General features: G+C 40.5%; 1 protein-coding gene across 4 annotated transcripts in view; it reads right to left on the bottom strand.

The window, feature by feature from the left end:
• Positions 1-530: 530 nt before the first annotated feature.
• Positions 531-13928, bottom strand: part of TMEM260 (transmembrane protein 260) — a 62184-nt gene continuing 48786 nt past the window's right edge. Inside the window, exons 11-14 of one of the 4 annotated variants that reach the window (XM_024134046.3) lie at positions 11833-12009; positions 10222-10275; positions 8390-8480; positions 531-4040 (exon numbers count right to left, since the gene is read on the bottom strand). In XM_024134046.3, the coding sequence (XP_023989814.1) occupies positions 3786-4040; positions 8390-8480; positions 10222-10275; positions 11833-12009 (577 nt within the window). In that variant the 3' untranslated portion in view covers positions 531-3785. The remainder of the gene's footprint in view (positions 4041-8389; positions 8481-10221; positions 10276-11832; positions 12010-13928) is intronic. The other 3 variants (XM_024134043.3, XM_007101677.4, XM_024134053.3) reach the window with 3 other exon arrangements.

Here is a 13928-nt window from a genome sequence, read left to right as displayed (position 1 = left end):
TTCCTGAGGCTTGTTTTATACCGTCCACGCTGATCCAAATCAAACAGACCTTTAGAAGGTACTGACAATGACGTCTTCATTGACTATGATCGCGGCTAAAGCTTTAGCTCCCTGTTTGCTCTGTAATGCTGTGCCAAGATCTTGGCCTTTAGATGTTTCCAGAATCCCTGGAAACATTACTTATTTGTTTGTGAGTATAAGGCTTAGAATGGGTTTGCATTCACAACAAAATATGAGGATGAACAAAGCAGTGTGAATCTCTTACTGAGTTTGAGTTTTTTTCTTTACCGAACCACAGGACTTGGAGCCAGTTAGAAGAACAAAATTTTAAGTAATACTCTACATTGGTGCTTTTACAAAATATACCGGAATTAAAACAGAGTAGAAGGATTTGCTGTAATAGGATCCATTAAAAAAAAAAATCTTTGGTGTTAACTTTTTGTCCTGAATATTAAAAGTATTAACATTTCTAAGTTCTGAGGGATATTGGTAGGAACTATGAAAAAGGACTCACACTGTTTAACTTTCAAAACATAAATTAAAAAACTACTTTTCATATCCTAATCTGATGACTTAAAGAAATCAGCAGGGTATCACACAATAATCCTAACACTCCAAATGGCTTTATTTAAGTATAATAAAGGCTAAACATCATGGTTCTGTCATTAGAAAGGACTACGAATATAGGCAGAAATAACATTTCACAATTTCTATTAGAAGACTTCAAAATAGGACACTAGTCATTGATTCACTTCTATTTTGGCTGCATTTTGAGTTACAGAACAAAAAGCATTCGAAAAAAACAAAGAAAAGAGGAAAGTCAATAGCAAGAAGCAAGCATACCTCCATCAGCGGGAACAGGGCTGGGGAGGTTTGTTAGGGAACATGGAAGCCACAATCTCCCTCTCCACTCACTCTCTGGTGTGTGCCAGCCTCGTTGCCGGGCAGGAGGGCACCACAGCATGTGGAGAGGCAGACAGTTTTGCTGGCTCCCACTTGCTCCTCAGGCCAAAGTCCAGGCAGAACTTGGCCTTGCAGGGTTCCTGTCATCCTGCCAACCCACAGCACTCCAGGGACACTGCTAGGAGAATGCCAGCCAAAACCTGCAGAAGTCACCTGCTTCACATTCTCTTCCATGTCGGGGGTTAGACTAAAGGATACCCCTTCTGTCAGATTTTACGGTGTTTGTGTACTAGCCAAGGAGAAGTAAGAGAAAGAAAAAGAAAGCAACTTGTTTAACCTCACACAGTAGAAAGGAAAGAATTCTTCAAAGTAGTTGATCTGGGAATGAAGCCCAACATCCCAAAATCTCAGCTCAGTTTGCTCTTTTTTCATTCACTGCTGGTTTTTGGACATTTCAATGATTATGATCCTGTCTACTGTGGGCCATCATATCATTGCTTTCTCAAACAGAGAGTGGTCCAAAGCCACTGATGCACAAATACAGAATACTCTATGCACCATCAGACAACAGTCAATATGCAAAGCATATTCAGGCATATATGTAGTACCACATTATGGACACATTTAAAATGCAGATATTTTCAAAAAGAGGCCCTCATTTTCCATTCTTAAGGCCATAAATAGGAAATATTACTCCAACACCAGATGTGTATGTAGATGCTGAAGTGAATATTTACATATTATTCCATATACAATATGTAGATGTTCAAAACCAATATGATCATCTCACGTACGCATGCAATCTCTTTTCTGAAATAATAAAGACAATGCGTTTCCAGGGAATGCATATATGAATTTTATTGTACTCTTTTTAAAGAAAAGTGGAAATCATAATCTTATATAATTCTTTCAAATGGATCAACTTAGCCAATTTATCAATGCTTCCTTAAATTTTTACACCACACTGCACTCCAACAGGTTTTTGTTTTAAGGTAAACCAGGTTTTTGGTTCTTCCCTGTGGAGAAGTTACTTTCAAGTCAGTGAAAGTTCTTGGCCCATGATTAAAAGTCTTTGCCAATTAGTACTCAACAACTTCAATTCATTTTTTTCTGGTTCAAGATGAGTAGGAGCCTAATAAGGCTGTGATAAAAGGGCAAAAGGCACTGAGAGCCAAAAGCGGATTAATGAGCTCCTCCATTTATTTGTCTTCCTAACAGCTGAACTGTTACAACTATTGACACTCTTCAAAAGGTTCCGCTCTGAACCCCGTCCAGGCACTGCAGGCTCCAATGGACATCTTCAAATCCAGAGAATGGAGGGGCAAGAGCTTCCCCTGTGTGATGCCAAAACCAACAAAGCCCCATGGATCAGGTAATGAAACTTCAGCTTTTCCCCCTTTGAGATTTATTTACTGGCAGCTGACAAGGGGCAAATTCAGCTCGAATTGTGCAGTCAAGGCCCTGTCAAGCTTTTAGAGGCACCCTTGTCTTGAAGCACCTTCATGACTGGCATTTCACTCAAAAGCCCTCGGCACTTGGTCCTTAACAGCTTATGACATCACAAAGGACACTCCAGACAGATGCCTACATGGCATCCTGCAGCATTTTAAAAGAGAATTAGTGGTTTTAATTATGGTCGTAGTATGAAAGGGAACCATGCAAGCTCCACAGGAGACCTTTGATCAGACCCTTTTGCTAGTACAATGCCACGGAACTGTGACTATTCCTGGTAAGGGGCCTTTTCTTGCTGAATGACTCACCAGTGATCTTTGAATGCAGACAAGCTTCTAGCCCTCCCTCTTCATTAGTGAGCATTTCTATACAGGGGCCTATATAGTTCTTGGAGTCTAGGAGCTATACAATTGGGGGGAAAAGAATCCCTACAGATTCAGCCCTCTACTTAGGAAGTGCTGAAGGACTCTGAGTGACTTTATTCATTAAAACAGGTTGCTATTAATTAACTGTCATAATAAAATAAAGAACTATTATTTGCATTTCTTACTATGTTCTCTTTAGTAATATGTATAAAAGATGCTTGTAACAGAAATGAATTTATTGAACCACTTCCCCACACCCCCCGAGCCCCTGCCCTTTTTTTTTTTTGGCATTTTGGCAGCAGGACTAATTATTGGGCCCAGATTTATGAGCCCAAATAGAAGTAAAACATGAATATAAAATTAATTAAGGAAAGACGAAATCCTTTTTACTTGCCAATCAGTTTAAGCAACTGAAAAAAAAGCAAACAACAATTAGCTTAATTTTTTAGTGATTTCAGAGAATGATCTAAGACAATAAAACCCCAACCTTTTCAAAATATCATTTGGTTGGCATTCAGTTTGAAGTGTGAGATTATGTAACAACCACAGCTACTCAAAAGAAAAACAACAAACAAAAAACCAGTATTCTAACTTGAAGCATAACAAGATTCATTCTTAAAAAAAAGTGATTTCACTTCTCAGAAACAAAGAATGTCTTTGGTATGGTATTAATGTTTTAAGAATTTAATTTCAATACCAATCCCGGTAAGCAGGGCACTTAAGATTCATGGTCGATATTTTAAGTATATGAAAACAGTTCATTCTCTTCTAGAATCTAATCAAGCAACTCATTTGGTGAAAGACTGTGGAAGTAGGAAGATTTTTCAAAATATTCTCGCTGAAATGCTAATTCAGTAACATGGGCTAAATAGAATTTGCATAAATAGCACATCTCAGTCTCTAACCGCCCCCCCTCTGAAACAGTACGGCTGCACCATGTACTTATATCTGCGAGATGACTTAGGCTTCCATTTTTTTATGCTGTTTCTTTTCTTGGATGAAAAACTTTTAGATTTTGGAATTTTGGAAGCCAAACGCCAAGCAGGTTTTTCACAGTTCGCTGTCTCAGCCATTTTTCATATTTCTCAGACTTTGCAGTTCTTTTCTTAGGTGTTTTAGAGCAACTGAAATATCGGCCAGCTGTGGATCATTCTGGGCCTTCTGAGTGTAGAGACGGAAGTGTCTGATGGTTTCAGATAACAAGACTTCAGGGTCTGCACCTCTTTCCCGAAGGCGCAGCATCCGTTCACAGGCGATGGCATAGTTCTTATGCCAGTTCACTGGATGTTCCTTTCGTAAATAGACAATCTCCTTATAAAGCTGGAAGACAGCAAAAATGTTGGTATTCCATTGTTATCCCTTGACTTTTTTCAAAAAAAAAAAAAAACACACACAGAGAAATTAACACAGAAAAAAAAATCCAAGCAGCCTACAGTAAAAATCTAATTGTTGCTAGGCCATGCAGAAAATGCAAGGATGTTACTGTAATTATTACAGTAGCAGGAGGCAAATGTGCTTCATCTAAAACTGCTTCTGGGGTTTTCTGGATGTTGCAGAGGGAACCTAAGACACACTGTGTCAGGACAAAATGCTCTTCCTCCAGAAAGGCATTCTGAGAAAGGGATTTAGTTCTGATTCATGGAAAGCTATTTACTCAACAGGCAGAAAGGTTGAAACTCTAAATTTAGCTAGTGGAGAAAAAAATAGCTTTCTTTAGAAAACTGCATGGAAAAAGAACTTGAAGAAATCTAAATTTTGTCCCTCATTTTTACATAAATTTCTCTCTATATTATAAACAACAGTAATAACAATAGCGACGATAAAACACATCAAACAAATCCAGCATCAAACAGACTGGGCATAATAGAATTTAAGAGACATCCTTAAAGTGAGGTATTGAAAATCTTCACAGTGTCCTAAAATTACAATTTTCATAGTTAAAACTTTGCCCATAGGAATTCAGAATTTTGTTTTTCAATATCAGAGATAGTATTAATTGGATAGAGTTAGAATCTTTAATATTGAGTTTTCCAGAGGAAAAACATCAAAATTTAACAAATAAACCCAAAAGTAGTTGCAAATCTACAAAACAGAATACTATACTTGCTTATTTGGGAATTTCACAGCCTTCTTGGGGATTATCAAATTGGAGTCAGATCCACAGGCACTTGAGTTAACCAGTAGCCTCCATGAGAGCACAGGACAAGCAATGATGCTTTCTCCAGGGACAAGGGCTTTCTGAATTAGAACTATCCTCATTACATCATCCAGTTGAAAGGGACCCAATTATATTATCTATTTCCCCAACTGCTACTCCAGAGCAGACAAATGCCTATCTAATCTATTTCAAAACAACATCCCCATGAAAAAGTCCCCAATCCGTATTTGATATGTCATTTGGATATTTAATAACGCTCAGTCCTCAAGCTGCCTTTTAAAGCTATTTTCCCCTTAGTTCTCTTCACTCCATAAAATAGGAGAGTCACCTCGCGCTTTCATAGACATCAAAGCTATTAAGTCAGCCTCCTACCCATTTATTTTCTTAGTAAAATATTCAAAGCTTCTCTACCTTTCCTCAGAGTTTTTTTGGGTTTTTTTCCCCCTATCCGTTGCTCCTCTTCCCAAGCCCCCCTCTGATGAGGGACATCTGTAAAATGCATGGCAGGCTGCCCGGAACAAAGTAGGTGCTCAGGAACTGCTTAGGTTCTTTTCTTTCCCAAGTTTTCAAAATCCTGATAAGGTTCTGGTGTGCAAGACAGATGCTAGCACTTCATCTCCCAGTGGCACCAGAGAACAAGAGGCACGCTCATGACCTCCCTGCTTCAGTCTTCAGGCATCAGAACAACTACGCTACCCTTTTCTAGATCATCGACTCATTCTGGATGGCCCATTAGGCCACATGTGCTGTATCTTAAAAAGCTAAGAGTCATCTCTCATCGTGTGGAATTACATTTCCCCCTCTAGGCGTGTCTCACTGTGACATTAGTGTTAGTGGAACGTATTCTGTCTTGGGGGGAAATCTTCAATGTACCAGATGTATTCCTAAAGATAACAAAGATCTTTCTTGCTCTCCCACTGTACCTGAACTTAATGTTCTGTAATAAGCTATTGAGCAGGATAATGTAAATAATAACAAAAATATCTTTTATACCTAACAAGAAAGTTCTTGAAAAACCTGTACCAGGGGCTGCTTTGTGTTGACCCATGGAGTATTTGGCCTCATTTGTCTCGCAAATGATGTCACACATCTGGAGACAGATGTGAAGGTGATACCTACAGACTGCCCCAGACTTGTGTTCACTGAACAGAGTAATGCTCACAGGCCCAAAGGGACAATAAATCCATGGATTAGCTTCAGGAGTGGCCTAACAACTGACCATGGAACAGATCACTGATGAGAATATAAAATATTAGTAAGTCTCAGATTTCTCCCAACTAAATACTACTTGTTTTTCACAGAATCACAGGCTATTAGAGATGAACCGGATATGACCAGGATATGAGAGAGAATCTATAAAGTTTACAGTCCACTTTTTTTTTTTTGAGAAAAAATAGAGGTCTGGAAAGGTTAACTGGCTCACAGTTGACAGTGAATGGTGGAGCAGGCCTTGAACCTGGACCTCCTGACTGAACTCCAGCATGCCGCTTCCTATAACTAGTCCCTGGCTGTCCTTGCGTGGGCACCTAGGAGGTTTCCACCTTTGTCCCTGTGGTTCCGTCCTTATGGACTGTCTGCCCTCCCCCACTTTCTCGCTACCCTGCCCCACTTCTGCCTAGCCAGTTCCTTCTGATCTTTCAGGATTACACTGCGGTGACATCTCCTCTAGAAGCCTTCCCTCCCTTCCTCACCACTCCCTCCCCAGAAGGCTGTACTCATATGCTGCTCTCTGCTCCCACCTGCAAACCTCTCGTAACTCTCATGACTGAAGTAACTGAGGACCTTATCTTCCATCTCTCTCTCTAGCTTGTGCCTCTTTGACAGCAGGGAATATTCCTGATTGTCTCCATCACAGTATTTGGTACAGACTGGGCGCTCCATAAATGCTCAGTGAGTGAATGAATAAATGAATAAACAATGGACCAATGAGCACAAAATTGAAGAGTAAAATCTGTCATACTAATTGGACACCATGCAATTTTGACTAGCACCAAACAAATGCCCTGGCTGAGTAGATCAGTAGACAGCAGAAATACCTCCTCACTTGCTTAGACATACAGCTCCTGGGCTCTGTTCTTATTGGCCTTCGCCAGGATATCTATTTCCTACACAGCAGGCTCCAAGACTACCTCTGAAGGCGATGAAGAGCCCAGTGCTATAAATCACAGAAAAGCAGGCACTTGTTAACACAGCGCTACAGCAAAGCAAGCCTCTGCTCTGTACTCCCCTTGCCATCACAGAGGACCAGCTAAGCAAGAGCCTCAGTGTGGCTGGATGTGAAGGCTGTTTGGTTTCCTGGGGCCACATCAGAAGACAGAGCCACTTTCCATGACCCTTTATCTCTCTCATAAAATCCCAACCAGGGCTTCCCTGGTGGCGCAGTGGTGAAGAATCTGCCTGCCAATGCAGGGGACACAGGTTCAAGCCCTGGTTCAGGAAGATCCCATATGCCGCGGAGCAACTGAGCCCGTGTATCACAACTACTAAGCCTGCGCTCTAGACCCCGCGAGCCACAACTACTGAGCCCAAGTGCCACAGCTACTGAAGCCCGCGCACCTTAGAGCCCGTGCTCCGCAACAAGAGAAGCCACCACAATGAGAAGCCTGTGCCCCCCAACAAAGAGCAGCCCCTGCTCGCAGCAACTAGAGAAAACCCGTGCACAGCAACGAAGACCCAACGCAGCCAAAAATAAATAAATAAATAAATAAATAAAATAAAATAATTAAAAAAAAGAAATCCCAGCCAGCCACGGCCCGACCATTTCAAGTGTAGCCAGGATCATGATTTTGCATAGAGGGCAACCCATCAGAACTTGTTTCTTTTTTAAAATAAAGCCATCATATTAGTTTCCTATTGCTGTTGTAACTAATCACCACAAATGTAGTGGCTTAAAACAATATAAATGTATTATCGAATACTTCTAGGGGTCAAAAGTCATAAAAATCAAGGTTTTTGTAAAATCAGCAGGGCTGTGTTCCTTCTGAAGGCTCTGGAATCTATTTCTTTGCCCTTTCCAGCTTCCAGAGGCTGCCTGCACTCCCTAACTTGTGGCCCCTTCCTCCATCTTCCAGGCCATACGTGTTTTAAGTCTTTCTCTCTGACCTCTGCTTGCAATGCCACATCTCCTTCTCTGACTGTGACCTTCCTGCCTCCTTCTTCTAAGAACCCTTGTGATCACGTTGGGCCCACCCGGATAATCCAGGATAATCTCCCCACCGCAAGATCCTTAATCACATCTGCAAAGTGCCCTTTGCCATGTAAGGCCATATATTCATTCATAGGTTCTGGAGATTAGGACATGAACTTCTTTCATTATTTTGCGGACCACAGCCATTTACTTTAGATATTATTTGTGATACACATGACTATTTTTCCATTTATACTGCTTTATAATACCAAATAAAGCTGGAAACAAAAAAGTAAAAACTCTACTGTGATACACCCTTTCTCCATCCCAAACAGCCACCACCCTCCCAACAAATAAATTTATATACGTAAAAGTACAACATACGTTATACGCGTAAGTGTAGAGTTGAGCTTTCACATTTGAAGGCAAACTTGCAGTTTCTGCCAGGTTAAAGATGAAGAACGGTGTTTTCATCCTGGGAGTGGGAGGGTGTTCATGTCAATTTTACATTCAAAGCTAAATCTGCCAGACTTTTCCATTGATAAGGAACATGCAAAACCATTTATTGTATTCTTTTCACTTCTCTCATATTAATAGTTTACTCTGAACCAACGGTAATCCTCCCCCGCCATCCCAAGACACTGCATTCACACCTACTGCCACATCTTTTAGAAAAAAGCTTATGTTCATCATCCCTATTGTACATCATCTTCCCTCCAGATGTACATTTCATTATGCAAGAGCAGCGAGGAGGCGGAGACTTGCTGAGTTTGTCAGCATATCCCTGAAGGTACCCATTGCGACGGTTCATGCCATGTGTGACCAGTTCTTCAAAGATGGCTGGACTCTCTGACCACATGAACTCATCCAAATTGTATTCAGCACACCAATTAAATCAATACCTGCCTGAATAATGACCTGCTTTCTTCTTTTATGTGATTTCTTCCCCAGCTTTCCCGCATTCAATCACAGTGAGGAATTGTGGAGACATTCAGTGTATCTTTGATTAGTTCTTCAAAGCAAGTATTTGTTCCTATAACCGGGCTGATAACTTGAAATATGCAATTTGCTGACTTTTTCAAAAATACTACTGCAAAAACTGTATCTTTTTTGTAATTGTTATTTTGTCAAGAACCATTTCTTAGCAATTTTTTTTTTAAGATTTTTTTGATATGGACCACTTTCAAAGTCTTTACTGCATCTGTCACAACGTTGCCCCTGCTTTATGCTTTGGCCCTTTGGCCGCGAGGCATGCGGGATCCCAGCTCCCCAACCAGGGATCGAACCCGCACGCCCTGCACCGGAAGGCAAAGCCCCAACCACTGGACCGCCAGGGAAGTCCCTCTTGACAATTTTTTAAAAAACCTCTTTAAATGTATGTAAACCCTTTACACCCTAACTCAGTTCTTGGTGCAAAGTACAGTCCCTGGCCCAGAGTGGGCATCAACACATTTTTACTGGAGGAAGCACTTCATACTTGGTACCCCTGTCTGTATCACTTAGGACTTTTACATCAATATTTAGGCCAAAGTCTGTTAGTGTTAAATATTTTGAATATTTTAAAAGAATGACAGGAACCCAGAGAGCCAAGAGCATCACCATGAAGTGTTTGCTCCACACAGGAACAACAGGAAAGTACAGTATCTAGCACATGAATAGTCAGATCTCTTTGAACATGTCTCTCTGTTCCATTAGACTGAGCTCCTTGAGAGGAGGAACTGTGTCACATTCATATGTGTAGCTTCCATGCCTAGCACAGTGCCTGGTCTCTAGGAAGTTTTCAATAAGTGCTTAAATAATTAACTAGCACATTACACATGGAGACAGGGTTGTAATTATCAACTTCTCCTCAATCAATTACACTCACTTTGGTTTAGTTGAGATAGGAGAGCATAGGAATTAGGAATGTTCCAGAGTCAGACAGATGTGAATTTTGGACTCTATTGGTAGAACTATGTGGCCTTGGACAAGTAACCTCTCTACCTCCGGTTTTTGCTTTTGTAAAACGGGGATAATAATGACTTCTTCACAGGTTATTGGGAGGATGAAATGAGATTATGCATGGGTAATGATTAGTACAATGCCTCAAACAAAATAGTTGCTCATAGTATTATTTTTATGATCCCCACGCACCACTACTCCCCAGGTGAAAAGCGCCAGAGGCTCTTCTGCTGCATTACAAACTGACTGCAAACATACACGTGTACATTATTCACCTGGCTTGCCACATCTCTTCATTGGCCACAGATTCCCAGGAAGATGGAGCAAACCTGCAGTTACAAGAAAACGGTAACATGTTTCTGCTAGCTACCTTTATTGCTGTGGACATGTAATTCTTGTTTTATAATCTTACGAGGCAAATAAAATAGGCTGCATCCTGAAGTACTGATAGAGACCAAAATAACAAACTTATTCTCCTAGAAAAATCTGATCATTAGGAATTTGAGGTTTTGGTAAATGTATTCTTAAACTGCATAATGAGCCCCAGTGCCTCACGGGGGCAAACTGAAGATTAGTGGGAAGAGGCTGGAGGCATTTGGGGAGCCAGCTGTTCCTAAGAACTGTCAGGTGGGCGATGGGGCAGGGGTGAGGCCTGGGTCACTCTATGGACACAGCTAAGAGCCACTGAGCTGTAAACAGAGGGGACTCCTGGCTTGGATAAATCATTGCTGGAGCTAGGATGCTGCTCCAAAAACACTGGCTGAACCATTTGCTGATTTTTTTTCACTTAATTAAAATTTCTTTTATTATGTATCTATTTTGACAGAATGGAGATAATGAGTGATGCCATGTACCTGTACTGTCGTCAGCTGTTTGGAGAACAGGCGATTTTCTAACTTTTCCTCACAATGGTCACGTCACAGAGTTCTTTTTTTTTGGCCGCACCGTGCAGCTTGTGGGATCTTAGTTCTCTGACCAGGGATTGAACCTGGGCCACGGCAGTGAAAGTGCTGAGTCTTAACCACGGGACTGCCAGGGAATTCCCATCACAGAGTACTCTGATGTAGAACTACTTATCCAGCTCTCGCTGGTGCACAGCAATGTGGTCTATTTGCTCATATTGACTCAAAAAACTTTGGTACCATTTGTTCATGTGATCTTGACTGTTGTTCTTAAATTATAAGCAATAATTATCTAATCTTTGAATAATTCATAATTTAAAAAATAGGCAATGGAGACACCTATCTTCAGATGGTGACTCATCTTCCATATGGGAGAGAGTCAAGTCTAGGTAGAAATGCTTCCAGGAAGACTAATCAGGCGCACAACGACAGACCAAGGCTGAAGACAAACAACTGAAGAAAAAGTTACTCAAATCCCAGTCTTCCCTACAGAGAAGTGATCTGCCATTCTTGAAGAAAAAAAAAAAATGAGTTTATGCAGGTGGAAACTATCATGGGCAACAGAGTGAGCGCCTTTTAAAGCTCTGTTGCAGTTAATAAATCTCTTCCACTTTTAGGGTCTAAGCTACAGGGTGGTGGACCGTGTAGCATTACAATAGCTGGAGGTGGACGGTGGCACATGTTTAACTACTGTGGTGCCCAGTCAACCACCGCCGCCCTTCCTCCATCTCCAAGCCTGAGGACAAGAAATACATGTTCTCTTTCTCTATTACAATACTCTGTGGGCAGCAAATAACAATATTAAATACTAATAAAACAACACAAAATATATCAAATAATTAAAAGGCATCTCAAAATTTAGTAAGTTTTCTTTTTTTTTTTTTTTTTTTTTTTTTGAGGTGGATGGACCTAGAGTCTGTTAGTAAGTTTTTTAGGCACACAAAATGGCTATACACTGATGAAAAACACAACTGCTCTCCATACCTTCCATAGTCTTCAGTCCAGTTATAGATGTTTCTTGTAAGTTTAATCCACTCCTCAGGGTTGAATACGATCTCCGAAGAAACTAATTTGTCACAAGAACCCCACGGCCAAAGTGAATAGTTCTTTTTCCAGGTTGGGTCGCCTTCATGAATTCCTATGCAAACAAATGTTTCTTTTCTATTGAAAACAGAAAAATATGCATTTTTAACTTGAAGTTCTAAATGTTAAAGTATAACTCATGAAGGGTCATTTCTGACTCTTTAAACCTTGGTTACCAATAAACCATTTGTGAACACTTTGGTTTATTTCAATCTCTCCCAAATAGATTGTTTTAAATTTACATTGAGGGACTTCCCTGGTGGTGCAGTGGTTGGGAATCCACCTGCCAATGTAGGGAACACAGGTTCGATCCCTAGTCCGGGAAGATCCCACATGCCACGGAGCAACTAAGCCCGTGCGCCACCACTACTGAGCCTGCGCTCTAGAGCCCGTGAGCCATAACTACTGAGCTCACATGCCACAACTACTGAAGCCCATGCACCTAGAGCATGTGCTCTGCAACAAGAGAAGCCACCGCAATGAGAAGCCTGTGCACCACCACAAAGAGTGGCCTCTGCTCGCCGGAACTAGAGAAAGCCCGTGCACAGCAACAAAGACCCAATGCAGCCAAAAATAAATAAATAAATTTTAAAAATAAAAAAATGTACATTGATATTAGTGTAAAAAATGCTGTTTGGGAGGTTGAGGCGAAGCACACAGACATAAATGATAAAACTACCTGTTTGTGACATTGTAAGAAATCACTTGGGGATAAGCACTGTTACAAGGAACGCTTCTGTGGTTCTGTCTCATGTGTAAATATACATATTATTTGATACCTTTAAAATTTTATAGGTGGAAATATGTCTTCATAGTAGTAGTAATAGTACTACTACTACTACTAATCTCTCCTTCCTCAAATTTCCATTGCATTTTATATTTAATCTCTTTTAACATTATTTTATTGAACTTGTTATCTACATTTATAAATATTTCTGAGAAGCCCAGAAGCATCCTGAGGATAGGCTATCTCTGAATTAATTCTAAATCCCACATAGCATGATGCATAGCTAATAAACAATATTTGCTGAATAAAATTAATTAGATTTGACTAACTATTAGGATCTTCAAATCCTGCAAAAATTAGTAATAGAAATGGTTTAAATAAGCTTGGCTCAAAAACATTATAATTGACTGGTTCTATTCCAATTTTTGGTGTATATCTTAACAGTTATTACCAAGTAGAAAAAAAAAGGAGCATATTAGGAGCAATTACTTGAAAGTAAAAACTTCATGAACTTTGAAACAAGACACTTCTGGCTTAGATTTTGGATTTTTTCCACCATGTATTACCTCTATGATTTTGGGGAAATTACTTAATTACCTGTGTCTGGTCTCATCAGTGAAATTGGTATGAACTATCTTTCACAGCTGTTTAAGATTAAATGAGATATCTGACATAAAGTAAAACATAATAGAGTTCTGGTTCTAGGGAAGATGGAGTCATCATATTCTATTCTGTCTCTCTCACTGCACACAACTATAATTTCTGAACAGAAGACCTGGAACAACTATCTGAAGACTCTGAAAAGTAAATGGTAGAAAGAAGATTGAAGGAAGAAAGCAGAATTCTAAGTTCCACAAAATCCGCAGTGAGTTTATCCCTTTTCCCCTTCCAGGATTACCTGGCCTGGACTCAAAGGAAGCCTGAAACCCAAAAGTACATACCAAGTAAGGACAGAAAGAACTCCAAGACTAGCCCCCCCCCTTTTTCCTAGCCCAAAGGGCAGGAAAAGGAACTTGTATGGACTGTGGAGAGCAGAGGAAATCCCCAGGATGTTTCCCCTTCTTTCCTTCCCTGGGCACCGGGCAATACTGTGCCAGCAGCAGCACAGTTACAGCAGTGGTGGCTGGGCAGGTCCCTATAGCTCTGACGAAGGGGAACACTTCTCACTAATCAGAGGAGCTGTGGTTCCAAAGGTTGGGAGCAAATTCCTATTACTCCTCCACTGGGTGAACTTGAAGACAGATCAAGAGAAATTATACAATTTAAACAA

This window comes from Physeter macrocephalus, chromosome 11 (assembly GCF_002837175.3).
Source record: "Physeter macrocephalus isolate SW-GA chromosome 11, ASM283717v5, whole genome shotgun sequence".
Lineage (NCBI taxonomy): Eukaryota > Metazoa > Chordata > Mammalia > Artiodactyla > Physeteridae > Physeter > Physeter macrocephalus.
Note: the sequence above shows the minus strand (reverse complement) of the source record. Positions and strands in the feature narration are given on the sequence as shown.